The sequence below is a fragment of the Erythrolamprus reginae genome, chromosome 11, assembly GCF_031021105.1.
Source record: "Erythrolamprus reginae isolate rEryReg1 chromosome 11, rEryReg1.hap1, whole genome shotgun sequence".
Taxonomy (NCBI): domain Eukaryota; kingdom Metazoa; phylum Chordata; class Lepidosauria; order Squamata; family Dipsadidae; genus Erythrolamprus; species Erythrolamprus reginae.
The window spans coordinates 19,724,668-19,737,250 of record NC_091960.1 but is presented as its reverse complement, the minus strand read 5'-3'; the positions used below and the strand labels follow the sequence as shown (position 1 = coordinate 19,737,250).

General features: G+C 43.5%; 1 protein-coding gene across 1 annotated transcript in view; it reads left to right on the top strand.

The window, feature by feature from the left end:
• The first annotated feature begins 1,563 nt into the window (after positions 1-1,563).
• LOC139174261 (tubulointerstitial nephritis antigen-like) overlaps positions 1,564-12,583 on the top strand; it is a 199,327-nt gene continuing 188,307 nt past the window's right edge. Inside the window, exons 1-2 of the mRNA XM_070764525.1 lie at positions 1,564-1,666; positions 8,974-9,306. Of these exons, the coding sequence (XP_070620626.1) occupies positions 9,006-9,306 (301 nt within the window). The 5' untranslated portion in view covers positions 1,564-1,666; positions 8,974-9,005. The remainder of the gene's footprint in view (positions 1,667-8,973; positions 9,307-12,583) is intronic.

Here is a 12,583-nt window from a genome sequence, read left to right as displayed (position 1 = left end):
TATTTTTCACATTTCCATCACAGATTCTACTCAGCATATAACCTTTCACCTTATTCCATCGTACCATCAGCTTCTCCAATTTATTTTCATCAAAGTTTTTAAATCTTATTTCCATAATTTCAAAGTGAATGTGATCCACCATGTACCAGTACCAGTTCTGTAATGTCCATTTTATAGACTCTTTCCAACCCAATACCACTACCGCTTGAGCGCTTTCTAGTGCTGCAGTTTTTATTTCTTTAAAATCTCTTAATTCTCTTTGTTTAATTAATATCGCTATTTCTTTTGTAATTATCCACAATATTTAACATTTTATTTATTTCATTCTGCACTTCCTTATTAAGTGGGTCTCCAAAGAAGAATAGAATAGACTGGACAAGTGACTGTCCCGTCTCTTCTTAAAAACAATCCAGGGATGGAGCGTCCATGGTTTCTGAAGGCAACTTCTGTTCCTCTGGAAGTTTCTCCTTAATTCCAGGTTGCTTCTCTCTTTGATTAATCTAATCGTGCATAGCTTCTTTTCTGGCAATATTACACTTCTAACCAGAGCATAGAAAACATTTGCTAGACCAATTCTTGAATGCAGCTCACCTGTCTGGAACCCGCACTGCATATCAGAAATTAATACAATTGAAAGAGTCCACAGATACAGTATTTCACAAGAAGAGTCCTCCTCTGCTTGCAACAAAATACCTTATTCTACCAGACTTGAAATTTTGGGCTTAGATAGCCTAGAATTTCATTGCTTACGATCTGACCTAAACGTAGTTCATAAATTCATCTATCACAATGTCCTACCTGTCAATAATTTCTTCAACTTCAACAATATATGAGCACACAGTAGATTCAAACTTAATTTAAACCACTCCAAACTTAACTGCAGAAAATATTACTTCAGCAACAGAGTGATCAATGCCTAGGATGTACTACCTAACTCTGGTTTCTTCCCCAAACCCCCAAAACTTTAACCTTAGATTATTTACAGTCGCCCTCATGCGTAAGCACACCATCGTGCCTACTGTCCCTGTCTTACTGTCCTATTGTCTAATTTATCTGTACCTATTTTGCTAATGTTTATGTTTATATCAATACCTACTATCTTGTACATGTTTGACAAAATAAATAAATAGCACCACTATTTCTTGTCCTGTCCTTGGGTGCTTTGGATACGCCTAGTGGTCTACAACGACTCATTGCGAAGGCTCACGCGATGTTCTTTCCTATTGTAAGATGCTATGCATAGAAAAACCGTTGCGGTCGCCATCCTGACTTTTTTGACCATATCCTCAGTAGCTTTATCGCAGTCGCAGCGGTTTCTAGGAGAAGCCGAAGTTAGAGAGCGGCTGCTTCGAGACCAGCGGGCGAGGCTGGCACTGAGCCGCGCCCCGGAGTGAGCCTCAGATTCTTCCACTGGATCTCAGGAGCGATTCCAATCAGTCAGCCCAACAGCCAGCCCTACCTGGCTCCCTCTCTCGGGGCTCCGGAGTGGGCAGGAAGGGAGGGCCCGGAGGAGGGAAGTTGGGCTGGGAGTCCCCGACTCCATATAAGGGCGAGGGCCCGGACGGCCAGGGGAGAGAGACGCGCGCCTGCGACGTCTGACTTTGGCCCGGCGCGCTCAGGCAGAGGCGGAGAGACCGACTGCTCCGTTTGCGCAGAGACGTGCCAGGTACAAGCGTTTTGGCTGGGCAAAATTCTCTCTCTCCCTCCCTCTTCCCACTTCACTTTCCTTTCTTTCGCCATCTCCACCTTGCTTCCTCTGATGCTTACAGGCAGGTTAGGGCTGGGGAGGGAGCGGAATAATGAGGATTGCAGGCTCAGGAGTCGGGAGAAAGAGGAATGTAGGGCGACCGAGATTTGGACGTGGGCTAGAATGGGGTTGCGTCTACCCATGCTTTGAAAGATGAGAAGGAAACGCCCCGCCCCCCCTCCGGGAGATGCTAAGTCGCCCTTTGGGTCTACATCTTCTTATCCACTTACGAATATGAAAAGAGAACTCCTTAGCCAGGAGATCACTCTTAATTTACCTAGCAAGAAACATCTGAGGATGTCTAGTAGCACCGTTTTCTGCAAGGCAAATTTTATTCAGTGGCACAAACTTTTAGGAGCTGCCCCTCACAGAGGCATCTGATGAAGTGAGGGAGAGCTGGTGCCTTTTCATAAATTAAAAAAAAAATTGGCCTGATTTTTCCATTGCAAAGGTTTTTTGATCTGGACCCCCAAAGCGGAAATCCTTCTGGAGCTTTGAAGGTGTGGTCTTGGCTGGAGTCAAACATGCCTAACCACAACACTTTTTTAAAAAGCAAACAAACACCCTACATTTGCTTTTTCTGCTGTATGCCAAACTTGTTGAATGTGAAGGGTTAGTATTCTGAGATAGCTTTGTGTGACACTTTGGATCATTTCAGGATTAGTGCATTGGGTGATTCTCCTTCCAGAAAAATGGGTTAATTCTGAAAGGAGGTAAAGGGCAGTGTGTGAAAGCGGAACTGGCTTAAATGGACACAGCAGGTGATTAAAATGCAGAATAAGCAAGAAAGAATGCAATGCTATTTGCCAGTACAATACTGGAAAAAAGGCATTTCTAAAACAAGGGGTACTTAGTGGTCCCTGAGCTTGGCTGTTTTCTTGCAGATGTTTCATTACCCAACCTAAGTAATATCAGCAGTGAGTGTTGTTACCTAGTTTGGGTAATGAAACTTCTCCAAGAAGACAGCCAAGCTCAGGGAGCACCAAGGACCAAGCTCATTTCAACCTTGAGCTACAAATATTCTCCTTTACTGAATAAAAATACCCCATGCATTTCTTTAAGACTCAGGAAGTACTGAAATAAAATAATGGATTGATCAATCATTCCACTCATCAACCCTAAATGATGATGTCCTTGATTTTTATCCCTTTTCTGCCAGAGGAAGCTCATCAAGGTGTTTTTTTTTTAAGGTTAAGAAAATCATTTTGGAAAGAATATGTGTACCTTCTGACCCAAGGCGACCGAAGTGGCATGCAAAGCATTTTAGAAGGGCATTTCCCTATTTTGTAAGCAATTTTTTCCAGTGCTATTTTAAAACTTCAGAATTGTTTTTTTAAATACATATTAGTTAAGCATTCAAGTAGAGGTGGACTCTGAGCACTTAGACAGATTCACATATATTCAGATTAAAACATGCTACTGATGTTTGCATTTGAGTGGCTGGCCAGGCATAGATTTCCTTCCTCTGGTGTAGCTGGGTGGGGCAGCAACAGACCTTTTGACTAGATGCCACCAGGGCAGATTTTCACAACTCTATGAACCTTCCTCTAGTAGAAACTTCCCAGGTCCTTCACCAGAGGGACTTTGGAGGTCTATAGAAGATCGGGAATGTCTTCTGGGATCCTTGCAGATTCCTGCTGCCTCTGTCAAAATGCTTCTGAAATGAAACAAAAGAAAGAAATGAATCCTTTCTGAGCTGGAACATACCTCTGAAACAAGAGATCCCACAGTTCACACTGCTGTTCGGGGCAGATAAGGCACATGTGTATAAAAGCAAAAGTTCAGTTACCTTGGACTTTGCTGAATGAGGTCAGGGAGTAAAGATAATCAAAATGAAACTTGAAGCTCCATGGGTGGGATGGCCCCCGCCTCCCGGAAGACCAAGTAAAAGGTGGACGGGAAAGGCAGAGGAAATGCCTCTGCTTTTGGAAATGGTGACCTTACTTGCATTGCTGCAGGCTGAGATCATCCAGAAGGTTTTCATTCCTTAGGAGGGGAAGGTTTGGGGAAGTTTGCAGGGCAGGAGGGGTTTCCCTTTGAAAGGGGTGGAGATGGTGATTACCTGGCAAAAGGCTACTAAAACAGGGGATACAGGGCTTAAAGCCCAGATTTTCTTCTGTAGGAGCACCTTTCCCCAAAGCAGGTTTATTTGGGCAGTCTATGTTTGTAGTTTTCTCCTTTTGGATTAGTTGACACCAGTGGCGGGTTTCTATTGGCTTTACAATATTTATTGCACTCACACTTTGCGCATGCATGCATGTGCAGTATTAAAAACCCAGATGGTGGCTTCTACAACACTGCCAAGAGAGCCAGTTCAGGGGCATGTCCAGCCGACCATGGCTGCCAGTTCAGTGAGCAGGGTGAAATTCCCACTATCGATTCTATAGAACCGGTCCAAACTGGCAGGAACCTGTCTCTGGCCTTTCAGATAATTGGTTCGCCTGTTGTCCTGGAATTTCTTTTCTTTTTTAAAAAGAAAATATAATCCTTATTGAAGATAAATAGGGGAGGGGATATATAAAGCAAAAGCACTATGCAAATATTGGTACAAATATATATGAATTTGAGTATACATTATAAGTCAAAGTATAAACACACACACATATATATATGGGGAAAAACTAAAGGAAAAGGAAGAGAAGGCAAGAAAAAGGAAGAGGAAAGAGAAAGAAAGTAAAAGAAGGGAGAAATAAAAGAGAAGTGAAAGAAGAAAGAAAAGAAGAGGTGAATTCATATCTATAAATTTATCAGATGTCGTAAATAATGTCAATTTATCTGTGGACCCGATTACTCCACAGCATTTAAGATCTTTATTATCCGTATAAATAAAAATTTTAAGTTTCTAAACTTGTGTTAGAGTTTAAATTTTTATTGTTTTGAATTTTTTCATCCTTTTATCAATGATTCGTAGTGTTATTTTATGGGTTCATGGGATAGTTGTTTGGGTGAAGGTTAAGAGGATCATGATGGAGTTGTATGTTGTCTTTTCTCCAGCCAAATGTACCATTTATTCCACACTTTGTAGAACTCTGATTCCTCTTTGTCTTGTAGTTCAAGAGTCATTTTCATCAGCTCAGCACATTTGTGAGTTTTGTTAATAAAATTTAAGGTAGATGGGGTGTGATCCAGTTTCCAAGTTTGGGCGAATATTATTCTTGCAGTAGTTAGAATGTTTACCAGCCTGTCACCTTTATTTAATCACTGTCTAATTATTCCTAGGAGCAATAATTCCAGTTTTAAGGGGATTGGTTCTTTGATTGGGGATTGGTAATTTGATCAGGGTATTTTTTAATCTTTAGCCAAAAGGTTCTAGCTTTGGGGCACATCCAGCCAGAGATTTATTTATTTATTTATTTATTTATTTATTTATTTATTTATTTATTTATTTATTTATTTATTTATTTATTTATTTATTTATTTATTTATTTATTTATTTATTTATTTATTTATTTATTTATTTATTTATTTATTTATTTATTTATTTATTTATTTATTTATTTATTTATTTATTTATTATTAATTATTTAGATTTGTATGCCGCCCCTCTCTGCAGACTCGGGGCAGCTCACAGCAGGATAAAACAATTCATGACAAATCTAAATATAATTTAAAATATTTTTAAAAAACCATTTACTAAACAAACATACACACAAACATACCATGCATAAATTGTACATGCCCGGGGGAGGTGATTCAGTTCCCCCATGCCTGACGACAAAGGTGGGTTTTAAGGAGTTTACGAAAGGCAGGAAGAGTAAGGGCAGTTCTAATCTCCGGGGGGAGTTGGTTCCAGAGAGTCTGGGCCGCCACAGAGAAGGCTCTTCCCCTGGGGCCCGCCAACCGACATTGTTTAGTTGACGGGACCCGGAGAAGGCCCACTCTGTGGGACCTAATCGGTCACTGGGATTCGTGCGGCAGAAGGCGGTCTCGGAGATATTCTGGTCCAGTGCCATGAAGGGCTTTAAAGGTCATAACCAACACTTTGAATTGTGACCGGAAATTGATCGGCAGCCAATGCAGACTGCGGAGTGTTGGTGAAACATGGGCATACCTAGGTAAGACTGCTCTTGCAGCTGCATTCTGCACGATCTGAAGTTTCCGAACACTTTTCAAAGGTAGCCCCATGTAGAGAGCATTACAGTAGTCGAACCTCGAGGTGATGAGGGCATGAGTGACTGTGAGCAATGAGTCCTGGTCCAGATAGGGCCGCAACTGGTGCACCAGGCGAACCTGGGCAAACGTCCCCCTCGCCACAGTTGAAAGATGGTTCTCTAATGTGAGCTGTGGATCGAGGAGGACGCCCAAGTTGCGGACCCTCTCCGAGGGGGTCAATAATTCCCCCCCAGGGTGATGGACGGACAGATGGGATTGTCCTTGGGAGGCAAAACTCACAGCCACTCCGTCTTATCCGGGTTGAGTTTGAGTCTGTTGACACCCATCCAGGACCCAACAGCCTCCAGACACCGGCACATCACTTCCACTGCTGCGTTGACTGGACTTGGGGTGGAGATGTAAAGCTGGGTATCATCAGCGTACTGATGATACCTCACCCCATGCCCTTGGATGATCTCACCCAGCGGTTTCATGTAGATATTAAATAGCAGGGGGGAGAGGACCGACCCCTGAGGCACCCCACAAGGGAGAGACCTCGGAGTTGACCTCTGACCCCTCACTAACACCGACTGCGACCGACCGGAAAGGTAGGAGTAGAACCACTGGAGAACAGTGCCTCCCACCCCCAACCCCTCCAGCCGGTGCAGAAGGATACCATGGTCGGCTTCTTCCAAGGACCGTTGGAGCTGGAGTGCCACCACCTTCTCAACAACCTTCCCCATAAAGTGAAGGTTGGAGACTGGACGATAGTTATTAAGTACAGCTGGGTCCAGGGAAGGCTTCTTGAGGAGGGGGCGCACCAGCACCTCTTTATAGGGTGTTGGAAAGGATCCCCTCCGCAAGGAAGCGTTGACAATCTCCTGGACCCAGCTCCATGTCACCTCCCTGCTGGCCGAAACCAGCCAGGAGGGACACGGATCAAGTAAACAGGTGGCGGAACTCACAGCTCCAATGGCCTTGTCCACTTCATTAGGTGTCACCAGATCAAACTCTTCCCAGACAGGTGGACAAGTATGGGCCCAGTCACCTTGACTGACTCGTTGTCAGTTGACTCTGTTTTCCAATTGGAGTCGAGGTCGGCCCGGATCTGAGCGATTTTATCAGCGAAAAACGTGTTAAAATCCTCGGCAGTGCTCTGCAAGGGCTCCCCAACTCCCCCCTGATTAAGAAGGGAACTCTTCCTCCATCGCTTCTCTAGACATCTCTTCTGGCGTTTCAACTCCCGGAGCTCCTCGTTGAACCATGGAGCTCTATGGGGTCTAGCGCCACGGAGAGGTCGCAAAGGCGCAATCCATTCAAGAGCCTCCACTGCAGCCTTGTTCCAGGCCTCCGCAAGAGACTCTGCCAAACTGTGGATGAGTGCCTCTGGAATAACCCCAAACGCCGTCTGAAAGCCCTCAGGGTCCATCAGGCGTCTGGGGCGGAACATCTTGATTGGTTCCGCCTCCCTGCGGGGAAGGATTGGAGCCAGGAAGTCAAGCCGTAGTAGAAAATGGTCTGACCATGACAAAGGCAATGCTTCTAAGCCCCTTAGTCTCAGACCATTACTCAATTGCTCGGAGAGGAATACCATGTCAGGTGCGTGTCCTCCCTCGTGAGTTGGACCCTGTACTACTTGAGTCAGGTCCATGGCTGTCATGGTGGCCATGAACTCCTATGCCAACCCAGAGGTTTCGCCGAGTGACGGCAGGTTGAAGTCCCCCAAGACAATAAGTCCGGGGAACTCCACCGCCAACCTGGCTACCTCCTTGAGTAGCACAGGCAGGGCTTTTGACACGCAGCTGGGAGGCAGATACGTGAGAAATAAGCCCACCTGAACCCCTAAGTCCAACTTCACCAAGAGAGACTCGCAACCCGCAATTTCTGGAGCAATGAGTCCACGTAGGCAAAGGCTCTCCCTGGCTATAATAGCCACTCCTCCCCCCCTTCCCTGGGGTCGAGGTTGATGCCATATCTGAAACCCGGCTGGGCAAATTTCAGAGAGAGGAACTCCTTCCTCTGGGCCCAGCCAGGTTTCAGTAATACATGCCAGGTCAGCCTCCTCATCCAGGATCAGATCCCGGATGAGGAGAGCTTTATTTACCACCAACCTGGCATTGAGCAGCAGCAACCTGAGCCCAGGGCCAGAGTTACTCTCATCACCAGTGCCCAAGGTTGGGCTCACGGAGCCAGAACAAGGGATCATTATTAAGCAACGGTCCCTCGGTCCCCTGGAACGGCTAACTCCGTGGCCCCTGCCATAGCTGCCTCTCCCCAGCAATGCCGGAATATTCCGACCCTCTGCCACCCCAGAGATCGGTGCCCCTTCCCCTCCCGCCTCTCGAGCGTCAGGTGGGCCAAATCTATCATTCATACTGTTACCATTCATCTCATCCATACCGTAACCCCACCCCAACCATCCCAATCATACCAATCATTCGTCTCATGCACAATATTACATCCATCCCAGTCATCCATTAATTAAGAATCCCCCCAATAATATTAAAAATAGATTAAATTAGTAGTAATTAAAAGCACTAATAAAATATATCACAATATATAAATATGAAATAAAAATAGAAAAATTTATATTAAGCTAATATTGATATTGATAATATAAAATCAGATCTTAATCATTATTAAGTTCCAAAAAAGTCTAGTATGAGACCCTGATTGATAGTCCAGGTCCCCAAATGTCCAGGTTTCTGGGCAAAAATGAGATGGTAATAGGTCCCTATTTTTTGTTTACGTTTCTAACAGAAAGGAGTTGTACTTGGAAACATTTTAGATAGTGGGGCTGGAGGAAGGTGCCAGCGGTAGAACATCCTGTAGATGTTCTCTCTAAAGTTAGGCTATAGTTAATTTGTAATTCTGGGCTCAGATTTTATCCCATTCTGATAGATTTATCAGATAACCAAATTTTGGGCCCAGGCAACCATATTTTGTCCTGGAATTTCTAATCCAGGTGAAAGCCAGGGGTAGAGGAAAGAGGAAATGGTCTTGAGGGACATGGGGAAAAATAGCTACCAAGACATTGTAGTTCACCTGTGGGCAATTCATATCTGTTCTTAGCAGACTGGGCTAGGCAGACGTTGTGCTATGTGCTTCCTGATTCATTGGTCTTCTCTCTCCAGGACATCTGGGATTCAGTAAATCAGAAGATGCCATGGAAAGCTGGATTCTTCTGTGCACCTTGCTGTTGATGGGTGAGACTCTTCCTGCTCAGATGCATCGTACACGGAGGGAACTGGTACCTGGATTGCATGAACAAGGGATACGGGATGCAGAAGGCTCATACTGTGGCCGACAAGATGCTTGTTGTTACGGCAGGGATGATGCCTGCACCGTCCCCTACTTTGATACCCTTTGCTACTGTGACCTCTTCTGCAATCGAACCATCTCTGACTGTTGCCCTGATTTTTGGGAATACTGTTTGGGCATTGACCCACCATATCCAGTGCAGAAAGGTAAGCTGTGGATCTGAACTTACATCTGATTTGAAGCTACTGCAGGAATTTCCTGCTGAATCAGAATAAGGGATGGATTATGACCAACTGATGCAGTAGCTGGTTGCTACCGGTACGCAGGGCCGCCGATAGGCCAGTATTACTGGCATTGGCATCAGGGCCCCGGCCAAATTGAAAAATGGGGGGGGGGGCAGTTTTGGCCCGCCACCGTGTGCCGGCCCCCTGGCGCCCGTAGCAGTCATTGTGCCCAGCACCGTTCCCTGCTGTAGGCTGCGCACGCCTGCACCAGCGCACCCCAAAACGCCCCCCGAGCACCCTTTTCCAAGGGCGCACACAGAGCTGCAGCTGCCCCTCCCCCACGCCTCTAGCCCCCTCGAGCCCCTGGCTACTCGCCGCGGCCCCTCGCCCGCCCGATCCGCCTCTCTTTCTCCTCCGCTTCCCACCTTCGCCGAGAGCGCTTTTGTCCCGGGCTCTCAGCAAGGGGGCTGCAGGAGAGGTGGGGCAGGTGTTCTCACAGCGGGGGCCGGCGAAGGTGATTTTCAATGTCAGGCGTGCGGGCCGGTGTGCGCTCTCCCCATCCCCCTGCCAGCCTGCCCAGAATATTCAAAGTAAGCCAGCGAAGGTTTTTCCTACTTTGAATGTTCCGGGTGGGCTGGCAGGGGGATGGGGAGAGCGCGCGCCAGCTCGTGCGCCCGACATTGAAAATCACTTTCGCCAGCCTCCGGAGAACGAGAGAGAGTGAGAGCGACAGAGCAAGATAGAGAGAAAGTGAGAAAGAGAGAGGGGGGAGAGAAAGAGATAGCAAGAGAGAGAGAACAAGAGAGAGAAAGAGTGAGAGAAAGAAAACAAGAGAGAAAGAGTGTGAGAGAGAAAGCAAGAGAGAGAGAGAAAGAAAACAAGAGAGGGAAAGAGAAAGAGAGAGAGAGAGCAAGAGGGGGAGAGTTAAAGAAAGAAAGAAAGAAAGAGATGAGAGAGGAAGAGTGAGAGAGAGGAAGAAAGCAAGAGAGAGAAAGAGAGAGAGACAAAGAAAGAAAGAAAAAGAAAGAGAAATAAAGAAAGAGAGAGAGGAGAGAGGAAGGAAGAGAGTGAGAGAGAGGAAGAAAGAGAGAGAGAGAAGAGTGGAAGGAAGATAGAGAGAGATGATAGAAAAAAGGGGAGAAAAAAGAGAAATGAGAAAATGATTGAGGCAGAGAATGATAGGAAAGAGAGAGAAACAGAGAGAGAAGTGATTCTTGATTTAAAGCATATGGTAAAAGCACTTAAATAAAAAAAAACCCAGCCCTCACCTGTTTTTATTAATAGTTTTGCTGGTTGTTTTAGTTTTAATAGTAATGGATTTTGGTTTTTCTAAATTATTAATTTCTTTTAATAAAAAAGAAGGGGTTTGTTTGTTTGTTTCTTTCTTTCTTTCTTTGTTTATTTAATTTTTATTTATTTATTTATTTATTTATTTATTTATTTATTTATTTATTTATTTATTTATTTATTTATTTATTTCTATGCCGCCCAGTCCCATGTTTTTCCTTATTTCCAGATTGCATTTCCTCTTGGTGAGGTTCCGCCCATTGCTTCTTGTACTACCTTCAGGTGGCATGGAGAATAAATAAATGCCGTCTGCTCTGTGGCAGCCCCTTAAAGATTGGGAAACTACTATTATATCCCCCCTCAGTTTTCTATTTGTTGAGCTAAACATATTCGTTCTCTTAGCCCTTGTTCATAGGATTTAGCCTCTAGGCCAGGGGTGTCAAACTCAATTTAATTGTGGGCCACATCAGGGCTGTGTTTGACCTCAGAGGGCCGGGGGAAGGCTTGCCTAGAGTGTGTGGCCATGGTGGGCATGGCATGGGATTTGGGGGGCAGTAGTTTTAAAATGGCGGGGGGAGGCCCAGACACTTAGGCTGTATGGGCCCCCAAAATTCCTGATGGCGGCCCTGCTGGTATGGCTGAGGACGGAGCACCAATAGTGAAAGTTGCACTGTACATGCAGCTTCTATTCTCCTGCATGCACACACACCTCCCAGTGTATTTTTGCTTCTGTGCCTGTGCAGGAAACCGAATCTCATGAGGGGACATGCATGCGCGCAAGATTTCAGCAGTTTTTTGGTTCTGTGCATGCACTGAAGCAAAAAAAATCACCAAAAGCTTGCATGTGCGCACATACCCTCATGAGATTTTTTTAAAATAATGAATACAGTTTATTAACTTTTTTCAGTCTCCTTTGTAAAAACCATAATACAATAATACAATAATACAATAAATATAATAAGTGATTCTGCATTGTTACATCATTGCATCTTCTTTTTTTGAGTTACCTCACATTTTATATATTTGGACATATTGTACTGATATTATATTATTTCAATAGATAAAATACTTATACTTTTTTTAATGTACAAAACAGAACTGAAATAAAAAACAGATATGAACACATTTGAAGAAAAAAAAGAAAAGAAAATACAAAAAGTGAAAAGCAAGAAGAAATTTAGAATATCAAAAGTAAAATAAAGTAACAATTGGAGAGATATTTTTCTCTCTCCTTCTTTCCTTATTATATTTTGTAAATTTACAATATAATATTTAACTTGCGGAATGCCATATCTATATTTTTCACGCTTTCCTAAATTAACTATATTTTTTAAAAACTAACAGAAAATTTTTAATATCTCTTCCTATTTTAAAGTTACAATAAAAACATATCATAAAAACTTTGAAAGTATAGAAACAATAATAATCTTAATAAAAAAGGAGAGTAGTATAAAATTTTAAACTTATTTTAGAAATGTGGGGTTTTTTTCATCTCTTATAGATAAACGGTTTATTAACTCTGCTAATTTACCAAAAGATAAAGGACTAAAAAACAATTCTAGCTTATAAAGATTATGGAATGACTGGGTTAAGAAAAAAAGGTCTTAATTTTAATTTTGGTAAAATTCCTTTTTGCGATGTGGGCAAAAGCTTGTTGTTCTCAGTTCTTCTCATTTTTTGTAGCAAATTATACCATTTGTCCCAAATTTTGTAGGAGACTGTATCTTCTCTGTCTTTTAATCTGCATAGTTAACGTATTCATTTCAGCCAATTCCATTATTTTATTCATAATATGTACATTTGTGGGTATGTGGTCCTTTTTCCAATTTTGGGCGTAGCATATTTTAGCGGCAGTAATCAAGTGTATAATAAGGTATTTATCCACTTTTTTAATGTTGCTATCAATCATTCCCAATATAAAAATTTCTGGTTCAAATTTTTTCTCAACTAAAGTAATTTCTTTTACCCATTT